General features: G+C 42.4%; 1 protein-coding gene across 4 annotated transcripts in view; it reads left to right on the forward strand.

The window, feature by feature from the left end:
- Nucleotides 1–530: 530 nt before the first annotated feature.
- NSUN7 (NOP2/Sun RNA methyltransferase family member 7) overlaps nt 531–10,844 on the forward strand; it is a 41,281-nt gene continuing 30,967 nt past the window's right edge. For 3 of the 4 annotated variants that reach the window (XM_025192059.1, XM_025192060.1, XM_025192061.1), the window contains exons 1-3: nt 4,638–4,711; nt 6,107–6,467; nt 8,003–8,061. In XM_025192059.1, the coding sequence (XP_025047844.1) occupies nt 4,709–4,711; nt 6,107–6,467; nt 8,003–8,061 (423 nt within the window). In that variant the 5' untranslated portion in view covers nt 4,638–4,708. Of the gene's footprint in view, nt 656–4,637; nt 4,712–6,106; nt 6,468–8,002; nt 8,062–10,844 lie in introns of those variants that run through there. The other variant, XM_006035881.3, reaches the window with a different exon arrangement.

Raw genomic sequence — 10,844 nt, forward strand, 5'->3', positions numbered from 1 at the left:
CTCTTTCTCCTTTGCCTTTGGGAGGAGGGATTCAAAGAGCTATTTTACAGTGGCGTAAAGCGTGCAAGTTGCAAAGCAGAGGAAAGCAAGTTCACGAGGGTCTTTTAACTGGATTAGCAAGAACTCTAGAAACATATGGCCACTGATATGGCTACTTCATAGAAAGAAAAATTACAGCCCGCAAATACCTTTTTGAGAGAGTGGAGCGAACTCTTACAATAGCAATTGGAATGGAATTAGGGAATAATTAGGCCAAGGATTATAAGTAAGGGGGGGGGTGCGCGCGCACATATGCCTCCCACTCCCGCCACCAGGGCAAACCTCCCCTCCCCCGCCAACAGCAGCGCGCGGCCCCTTAGACACCGCCCCCCCCGTTGCTACGGGGACGGAAACACTGCGCGGCGCACAAACACTTCGCCGGGGGGGCTCGGGGCGACTGGCTGCGATAAGCACAGAGAACCTCCCCCTCAGGAGGGGAGTGGTAGTACCCTTGTTTCAGTGAAACGGCCACACAGCTGCGTTCCATCCGGTGCGGTCCGGGGGCGGGGCCGAGCAGAGGGGGCGGGGCCCGCCCCGCGATCCCCAGAGGCGCGGTAGAGATTTGGGGTCCGCGCGGGCTCCGGCCGCTCCGCAGCCTCGGCAGCGCGGCGCTCGGGTAAGCGCGAGGCAGCCCGTCGCGGTCCCCTCCCCAGTTCCGCCCGCGCGAGCCCCCTCCCCGCCCCTGGTGTCCGGCCGCGGGCGGGGCGGGGCGGAGCTGTTGCCCTGGTAACCGGAGTAAACTGCTGGCGGCGCCGCCTTGCCGCGCCCGTGCAGAGCGTGGCCGGCGCTGGGGCTGGGGCCGGCGGGGGGCAGCAAGCGGAGCAGGAACGGGAGAGGGGCAGGAAGTGGAGCAGTGAACTGGACAGGGGCAGAAGGCAGAGCAGGGGATCGGGAAAGTGGCAGAAAGCAGAGAAGCAGATTGCCCAGGGACATCAGGGCAGGGAGTGGAAAGCAGCGTGGGAAGGGGCCAGGGGCTGGGAGCACAAAGCAGAGCTGTGGATCAGGCAGGAGCACAAAACAGACCAGCAGCTTAGGTAGGAAAAAGGGATTGGAGTAACTTTCCGAGAGGCTGCGGAGCTAGCTATATGATGCTTTTGGTGGGACTGGTGCACTTGCACTCATCCTAATGTAGCAGATTTCCATAAAATCCCTAGCGTCAAGGTAGTATAAAGGACTTGTGCACTGGAAAACATTTTGTGCATGTTTATAGAAGTGTTTATTCTTATCCTCACTTCTGTATAACTCATCTTTGTGTTATGTTTTGAACAGGTTTGATCTTTTACTTAATAAGGGGGTGTTAATAAATTAAATGTGACTGGCCTGCTGCAGCTTATTTGGGCTCTAGAGTTTATCAGTGGCAGCAACGTTTGCAATAATCAGGACAAGGGATACTGCTCAAGCAAGTGGTCTCTGTAAAGTAGACTCCGTATTTTAAGAACTGGGGATTAGTGCTGGATCTGGAACTCTCTAAAGCTGGAATGAGTTTCTTACTCCCACTGTATTCTTACACTGTTGAACTTGTGGAATTGTGACTTCCATGAGCTGCACTTGATTTGTCTTTTACTCCTTATTTGGACTAATTCTTTGAGCCTCATCACAGATCATGGAAACTGGAAAGTGGGGAACCTGTCCTTCGGCCTTCACTGTTAACTGTGGATACACACAGGACTTTCAGAAGTATAAAGTAACTGTATCAGCATAATTTGTGTCTCTGGTCAGAAGATTTAGTATGCTGCAGTATACTTGATACGGTTTAGAAACTGGTAACCTTGACCGTGACCACTTTATTTTGTATTCTATTGCAGATTAAAACAATAGGCCACTTGTTCCCCTGAATTCTGATTAAAACAGCACCAGTCTACCTAAACTTTCCATCAGCCAATAAGACCAGCTATTGATAACCATAGAAGCTGGCACAGAGTAATGGGAGATGCTGTAGAAAAAGATATCTAACTAATGAAGCAATGATACAAGGAACCAGTCACTTGTCTAAGGACAAAGTGACATTGAATAGAGTAATAATAGTTGTTCAGGATGCCCCTGTTCTTATTGGGGAAGGTGTTAGTGATGTTGTGATGTGATGAAGTATGAATTGCATTCAGAAGTTCGCCTAACTATCCCAAGTATCCAGATGATACAATAAAAGAAATCTTTGCCTCTTATTAGGGAATGCATGTACTACATCTAAGCCTCTCACACATTGCTAAGGAGAAAGCCTACCATATTCTTCAAAATGATGAGCTCTGGTATGTTATCCTGAATGCCTTCAGCGTGAGTAGATTTGATTTAAATCAAATCAGTTCAAACCATGGCTTAAATCACTGGTCAGGAAAAGGGCATTCTTGTTTGATATAACCTTAATGCATATTTTTCACAACTCAGAGATAGATGTAGGTTTCATTTACAGAAGGTACACACTATACATTTTAAAGCAGTGATTTATTTTGATATTTTTAGATTAATTTTGCAGCTGCATTAGAAAACTGAATTACAACATTTTAAATTGTTTTTAATCAAAACAACAAGCTTATATGTTTTAGAGATTTTTCTTCAACAACAAACATGTATAATTATTTTAACAAAACAAGTATATTTGAATTTGTAACTATTTTAGTTATAAATGTGAAATGTGTTTTTTAACAAAAATTAAATAGATTATTTGAGCCAGCTCAACATTAGAAACTTTAAATACTGGGTTATGTGGCAGCAAACTCAGTCTTCACCTTTCTCTTCCTGTTTATTCATAGACTGGAAAAGAAAGACAAGCATTCCTGTTTTTTCAGTTCCTAACCGATTTCTCAATTTTGAACTAATTCTAAGGAAGAAAATATTTTTTATTAAAATTTATATATTATACATTTATTATAAATTTATTATAGTTTGTATTATGGAAGGATGATTGCTAGATGCCCATGTCATAGCCAACTCCTCTTCTTCAGCAGTTAAAGATTAACCCTGGTACTGAGTATTGAGAATACTGGCAAGAAAATGAGCTGGAGATAGTATTTGGTCCATTCCTTTTTTTTTTTTTTTTTTTTTTTTTTTAGAAAGAACAGATAATTTTCTAGTTTAAAATTTAATAATGCCTGTAATTTAACTCTGTCATTGCACATTTCTCCTTTCAAGGTCTCACCCAGTTCCTTCCAAATTTCAGCAATAAGCAATCAGCCATAAAACAGTGATTTCCCTGCAGTTTGTTCAAGGCTACAGAAATAGGCTTCAGGATAGTCAGCATACATTCTATATTTCTCTTTAGCCCAATGTTGAGAACTTTGGCTATGACAGTTCCATCTATTTTGTCATGATTTTCTTCACAAATTGTCATCAGATTAGGCCAGTTCTCAACATATCGCTCAAAATAGTCCACTACTGAGTTTCATTGCACATCTTGTGGGAGACTGAGGTTTAGTTCTTCCTGCTTTCTTCAGAGCAGCTGCTGCAAAGTGGTTGTTATGGAAGTATTTAGCCATTTCAACAAATTAGCCTTTATTTCTGGAGCACTGAAGTCCTTGGTTAAGAGGTGCATCAAATGAGCACTGCAGCCATATGTTATTAGCTTGAGTTTTCTTCACTTTCTTCTAGATTTCTTCTCATCTTTGATACATTTGCAGCATTGTCTGCGACAAAGCTGCCTCTCAGTTCCTTCTTGCTGCCTATTGTAGGAAGACCGAAGCCTTGCACTGTCTACTTAATATACACCGTGTGATCTCTGCCATAAGCTTTCTTCTAGATTGTTTTGAAAGGAGCTTCTACAGAGCCCAAGAATAAATGAGAAGGGGAAAAATTGTACAGGGAGCTCAGGGTGGGCAGAGACTCCAGTGCACAGTGGAGTTGCAGGAAAGTTCAGGTACCACTTTAACATAGACCCTCCCCTTCAGAAAAAGTTTGAAGGAGTGAACTTCCAATACAACTTAATATAGAATTGTATCCCTCCTATAGAAGTCCTACAGCTAACTCAACGTGTTAGTACAGTCCTGGCTAAATTGTACAGGTTCTCAACAGAAAGGTTCAAACAGTACCACTCAATTTCCTGCAAAAATAGTGAAATATGTATGCCAGTTCTGAAAGCTCCCTGTAAAGAATTCATTTGACAAAAATGGAGAAAATGCTTTTTAAAAAAAAGAAAAATACAAACCCTCCACACACCATCACCCATCACATCACCATGTTTTACTAAATACTTTTACCTTTTACTAAACACTTCTACCTGGATGCTTTTTTTAATCTCTCCCATTAAGAGTAAAAACAGGTAGATCAGGAGATTTAAAAAATCACAATAAATCCACTAAGTAGATTACTTTGGGAAAACTTGAATTCTGTAGTTGTTAGATTAAGATCCTTAGAAGCCAGTATAACCTCTGAGGTTCTGGAAGACCTGAACACTCATTTCCAGCTGGCGTTCCTTTGAATTGTAACTCTGATCCAGAATCATTCTTACTCCGTGTTTGAATCCTTTTATTAAGTTTAGCAGGTCATCCAAGAGCTGTTCTACTCAATTTCAAGAAAAGGGTAGGGCAGTCTATTGTTCCCAGAGTTAGCACAGTCAGGTGTCACCCTCTCTGGCGAGGACTAAGATGAGGCAGAATACCTACCAAGCTGTTCTCTTATCTCCTGGAAGCAAGTTCACGTTCCAGATGGGTTCCTTTGAAGCCTCAGCACTGGAGGTTCAATGGTTAGGCAGAGCATTACCTGAAACCACAGTCTTTATTTATCTTGTTATGTTTAACCTTTGTGATGTTAACTCGTTATGCCTTTATGGTGCAGAGATTCCAGCTCAGATGTTCTTTGTACAGAGTATGTCTTGTCTGATATTAGATGTGCTTATGCTTTGGTACTGCTCGCTAATACTATAATGGCATCAATGAGTTCTGCTCAAATTCTGGAGCATTTAAGGTAACTCTGAGATATCAGATTAACTTTCCCTCCTAGCAGGGTGGGGAGTGTACTTTTCCTTTTTACTCTTGTGGACAGAGAGAGAAATCACCTCACTTATCTACTGTACTGACATGGTAGGGACCTAACTAAGATTTATCCTTGCAAAAACAAGGTTTAGAGACTTACAGGGGAATATTTGCATGCTCTGAATCTCTGTCTCAAGTCCTTAATCTTTCACTGTACAATTTGGCTTAATTAAATTTGGCCTCAGAAACTTTCACTGTTTGCCTGGGTTCTTCCTTCCCCCACATTTATAATAGTCCATTTCTACACAATATTATAGGTGTAGTCAAGATTTTCAGTGATAGCCACATGGCTAGAACTAGCAGGAGCAAGGTGGTAGGAAAGAATGTCTGCAGAAACTGGTAGACCAGTTCCAACAGCCCTATTCCCTTCTTCCTCCTACCTCCCATTTCCAACCAACTGAATGACTCATGAATTTTCCAAAGCTTTTTATGTTTGCATAGCAGGCAGATTAGAGATACCAGTGGAGGTAGTGATAGGAAAATCCCATGAACTCTTGGACACTCTGTACTACTTCACACTGGATAGGTTTGCCATGTTCTTTTGTGAGGGGCTGCTGGAACTGTCTTAAACTTGTATGTAGTAGGGTTGCAGTGCTCTTGTAGCCATAATGACTTGGGAAATGCATTCCCTGCAGCTGTAGAGGTGGCTTCAGTTCCTAAGTAGTTCTGCGCATGCCCACCATTGGAACCTTAGCAGCCCACAGGGAAAAGCAACGCTACAGTTGGTCCAGTAAAAGTTTATTGGAATCCCTTGATTCTCTCATTAAAACCCATGGCAGATGCTTGCATCTGTAGCACGTGTGCCTTAGGAAGCAGATTGTGGCTACAAAGTTCCTGATGTGGGACTTTGCTATTGGTACATGCATTCAGTTTTGGAATCACTGGGTTGTGGCTGTGGCAGTAGTGAATGAAAGGTCCAAATAGCAAGAGCCTAGAAAGAAAAATTCACTTTTAGGTATCTGGTCATATGTCTACATATGCTTAATATTGTCTCAAATATTTGCAGGATTAGATCCTAGGAAAGGAAATAAAAAACAAAGAAAAATGCTTTTAGTGAAATAGAATTAAACGTTCTGATAAAACTTGTTTTGTTTTTGTTTTTGCAGAGACAGTGGGATTGTGATTTGTCAGCCTTCGTACCATCAATAGGAAAAATGCCAAGTTCCAAAAGTAGCTCTGTGCCTTCAAATAATGATATTAAAAGTGATGTTTCAAACCTGAGTGAACTGACAGTTTCAAATGAGAGGGAGTTTGCCGAAAACAGTACAACAAGCCTGACTGAAAAGACTGGCTATTGTGACTCTGTATACATAAATGCAGCTAATATTTTCCAACGCATTCATAATGAAAAGCCTCAGGATAGAATATTGATAAGTTATGGTAATGAACCAGTACCAGCCCTGCCCATCTTCAGAGTTGAATATTCCCAGCGTGCATCTTATGAACTGGCTTTCAGTGCTCTAAAGTGTAAGTAAAACTTTCCCTAAATTGCTCACAGAAGTTATGTAGCACAGAAAGCATGGAACAACTAGAAAGAAGTTTTTAGTTCTTTGGGGTGGAGAGAAGAACATTCCTGCAGCTTTAAAGAGGGCAGTTCAGCTCTTGCCTCACCTTGTGGACTGCTGAAGTTCCATTGGTAGGCATTGTGATAGTTTGGGCAGTAGAATCTGTGGACTCCCTGGTCTTAGGGTTCACCACTGACCATCTGCCTCTGAATGCCTACGATCTTACCTGCCACGACTGTATGGAATAATTGGTATAGGCCCTCAGTCCAGGCAGTATGGCATCTCCTCTGGGTGCTTCACATTACCGTATCTTCATAGACAGGCTTGCTAACGTAGTGAGGAGGGCTTTAAACTAGGTTTGCGGGAGATTGAGACTAAGACCTGAGGTAAGTGGGGAAGCAGGTGACCTGGAGGAAGCACAAGCAGGAAGGGACAATGGGAGGCCTTCTCATTCTTCCTGAGAAAATAAGGCAATCAGCTGGTTATCTCTGGTGTTTTGTACAGGCATGCACAGAGCCTGGGAAACAAGCAGGAAGAATTGGAAGTCCTCACACAGTCACAGAACTATGCCATGATTGGAATAGCAGAGACTTCAGTGGGATAGGTCGAATGACTGGAGCACTGTCATGGATGGGTAAAAACTGTTCAGGAAGCACAGGCAGTGGAGAAGAGGAGGAGGAGTTGCTCTTTATCTAGTAAAAGGGCTGTATGATTGCTCAGAGCTCCAGTATGAAGTGGTAGATAGGCCTGTTGAAATTCTCTGGGTTAAGGTTAGAGGGGAGAGCAACAAGGGTGATATCGTGGTGGTTGTGGACTATAGGCCACCAGATCAGGAGGATGAGGTGGAAGAGGCTGTCTTCAAACAGCTGGCAGAAGTTTCCAGATCACAGGCCTTGGCTGTCATGGGGGACTCAATTCCCCTGACATCTGCTGAGAGGGCAATGCAACAGTGCACAGACAATCCAGGAAGTTTTTGAAGAGTGCTGGGGACAGCTTCCTGGTAGGTGTTGAAGAGGACAACTAGGGGTCATGCTTTTCTTGATCTGCTGCTCACAAACATGGAAGAATTGGTGGGGAATGTAGTAGTAGATGGCAGCTTGGGCAGCACCGACCACAAAATGATTGAGTTCAGGTTCCTGAGGAAAGGAAGGAAGGAGAGCAGCAAAATAAGGACCTGTGCATACATGCGACTTTCATGTAATTATGAAACTAAGCATTTATATTTTACCATGTGTATTGGACTTCTTATATATCAGCTGAACTGGAATTATAATCCTCTGTTTTTTCCATGGATGTGTTTCTTTTGGATCAGGTCTGAAGACAGCTCTATTGAGCTATTACTTTTGCACTTAAATTTGTACTTTAAAAAATCTTACAACATTGTTTAAATCTTAATATCTTTCTAACCCAGCAGTTTTTCAGTGCTCAGATGTAGTTACTTGTGAATTTTATTTATATTTTTAGAATCCTGTAGATTTTTATGTATTTCTTTTGCAGATCAAGATCTTCTTGAGAACATATTGATAGATAGCTGCTTCTACCCATGTCAGTCAATTGTAAGTAATGCATTTGTGAGATGATAATAGACCACTTTACAAAAAAGTTTGACATGCATCTAGTGCCTTATTTTTCTGAAACATCCCAAAGTGCTTCTATTGTTTTATGTTATATAGATCCCTGCAGTTTTTGACCCTGTATTTCACTGTGATAAGCTTTCAGCTGGTGTGTGTGTTGGGGTGGAAAGGAGGGTGAATGATAAGTGTATGTTCAAATGCCTGTGAAAAAAGTAACTCACTTATACTGATAAAAGAGTTGTATATGCTGCCCATTTGTAGCCATGCTTTAGGGCTATTTTAAGGATTTTGACAAGCCAGCTTAATGTTAAAAGAATAGTTATAATGAAGTTTTATGAGAAACTTCTAAAGCTCATCATTCTAACTTTATGTTGATTTAGTCCATATCATATAGCATCAAGCAGCACTGTGCTTCTTCACCGGATATGCTCCCTCTCTACATGTTCAGGTAAAGGTATGATTGGATCTAATACGCGATCCACACAATTGTGTTTTCTGCCATGTTACACGTGCATGGCAGGAGGCGCGATTGTGGGATCACACATCGGATCCAATTGTGCTATATTACTGGTGCAGGGGGAGCCCTGCACTGGCAAGAAGCAGGCTCCCAGTTATGGGGGAAACATGCAGCTGAAGCCAAGACCCCGGAGCTGATGGGGCTCTCAGCCCCGGCTGCAAGTGAGGCGCAGCTAGGGTTGAGAGCCCCATCAGATACGGGGCTCTTGGTCCTGACTGCATGTGACAAGCCAAACTGAGAGCTCTGTATGGGCTGGGGGTTTCACTCACTCCTCTCTCCCCACCCCTGCCTCCTTCCCCCCAGCTTCTGATCACAGCAGCTGTAATCCTTGGGGCTCAGGGTTTTTGCACTAGGCAAGGTTCACCCCTGAGGCTGGGAACCCAGCTCTTGGCCCCAGGGGAGACCCTGCTACACATGCAAATTAAACCTTGATAGCAACTAGCTATAAAGTTAGCACACACTTTTTGTGGTCTAACTTTATAGCTGATTGGATCTTTTTATTGTGTGATAGATACATTGCATGTGTAGTTGGTCTCATTTAATTGCATAATATCTGTAATGTGTAGAGGGGGCCATAGTGCTCATGTTATTGGTCCTTGTGTCATACTTTAATACAGCTTCTAGATGGGTGCATATTAATCAAACACTGTTTTATAGCTTATAGACACCTTTTCCAAAATATATTTATCAATATACTGTCAGGTTGTCATTTCTTTCTTAATCCATGTTGGATTCAAATTATTATCAAAGGCTGCAGTGTCTCATTGCTAATCCTTGGTAAAAATCCTAAGGTATCCATCACGCACACATGTTTCAAGTCAATAGCTCTTTAGCTGTAAACTGCAATTCACAGGTCATAATTTCTGACATTGTAAACTGATGACCAAGCAAGAAGTTATGATTTAGACTTAATAGGAGAAATCTTGGAATCCTAGTTTCTATCATAACTTAAATTTATAATATTACTTTGTCTTCGTAGCTATGTCATGAAGCAGTATATTCATATAATATATAGTAAAAGCTGTGTTGACCGGCATTTTACTAACCAGAATACTCTATTAACTGGAATTTCCAATATCCCCCAATACAAATCTTCACTTTAGCAACTGGAATCTTTGCGGAGTCTATCTGGCAAGTGCATCAAGTATTTCTGTTGTTTACATTAGTTAGGGATCTGCACGGGCTGCTGCTATGGGATGGGGCTGGGGCAGGGCCAGGGCCAGGCTGTGCCCAGCAGGGGTGGCTGCACTGCGCTCCTGTCTTTCTTGATAGCTATAAATCTCAGTTAACCAGAATTTTTAGATAACTGGTATCCCCCTTACCCCCCTCATGCTGGATAACAAAGCTTTTACTGTAGCTTATTAACTGCATTGCACTCTGCTAATGTCTATCTTGCAGCTGGGTTAGCAAAAATGTACTTTCGTTAAGCACTGTGAACTACCTAATGACTTGTGATTTAGAAACCTGATTGACCAGTGCATCTGAGATGGGGCTGAAAATGAAACATGGCTTTTTTAGCCCTTTTTTTATAGCATATACCAGAAGAAATAAACAACTTCCTTGCAGAGCATGCTGCATTACTAAACTCTGCTTCCACTTATCTAGTTTTAATTTTATATTTAAAAAAACAAGCTAAATGATACGTGGGAACTGCCAAAAGTACAAATGGACACTAAATTAAGGGAATCTGTTTAGAGTTACACCTCTCATAGGCCTTTGAAAGGAACATTCTGATTATGTACATACTTCCTAAGCTGCATTTTGGAGTGAAACTACCACAGGATGGCATTTGCAAAGAACTAGGACCACTGACCAATTTTAACTGCCAGCCATTGTGTCTTATGGCTAAGACAAGAGGATAGGAAACCTGTCAACATTAGCAGTGGAAGATTTGGAGAATAATTTATCTTTTATGGTAACTGTTTCAAAGATCAAGTTTCTCAGAAAATCAGTCTCAACTGGCATGCTCAAATTTTCAAAAGTGGTCACTAAATAGGGCCTGAAAGTTTTGAATATGCAAGATTTCTCTTGCTTTGGTTGGCATTTTGTGTTTAGCATCTCTGTCTACCAGATGGGGCAGGGTGCGGGGGGTATGGGCAGAGCCATCCCTAGGGATGTACTGGGCCTGGTGGGTGGGGGGTGATGAGCAGCTGGAGGAGTGGCCAGAGCCAGTGTGGGGGCGGGGGGGGTGGAGAGTGGCCGGGGGAGCTACACATTTTCCCAAATGTAATAGGAATTTCTGAAAATG

Source organism: Alligator sinensis, unplaced genomic scaffold, assembly GCF_000455745.1.
Source record: "Alligator sinensis unplaced genomic scaffold, ASM45574v1 scaffold1550_1, whole genome shotgun sequence".
Lineage (NCBI taxonomy): Eukaryota > Metazoa > Chordata > Crocodylia > Alligatoridae > Alligator > Alligator sinensis.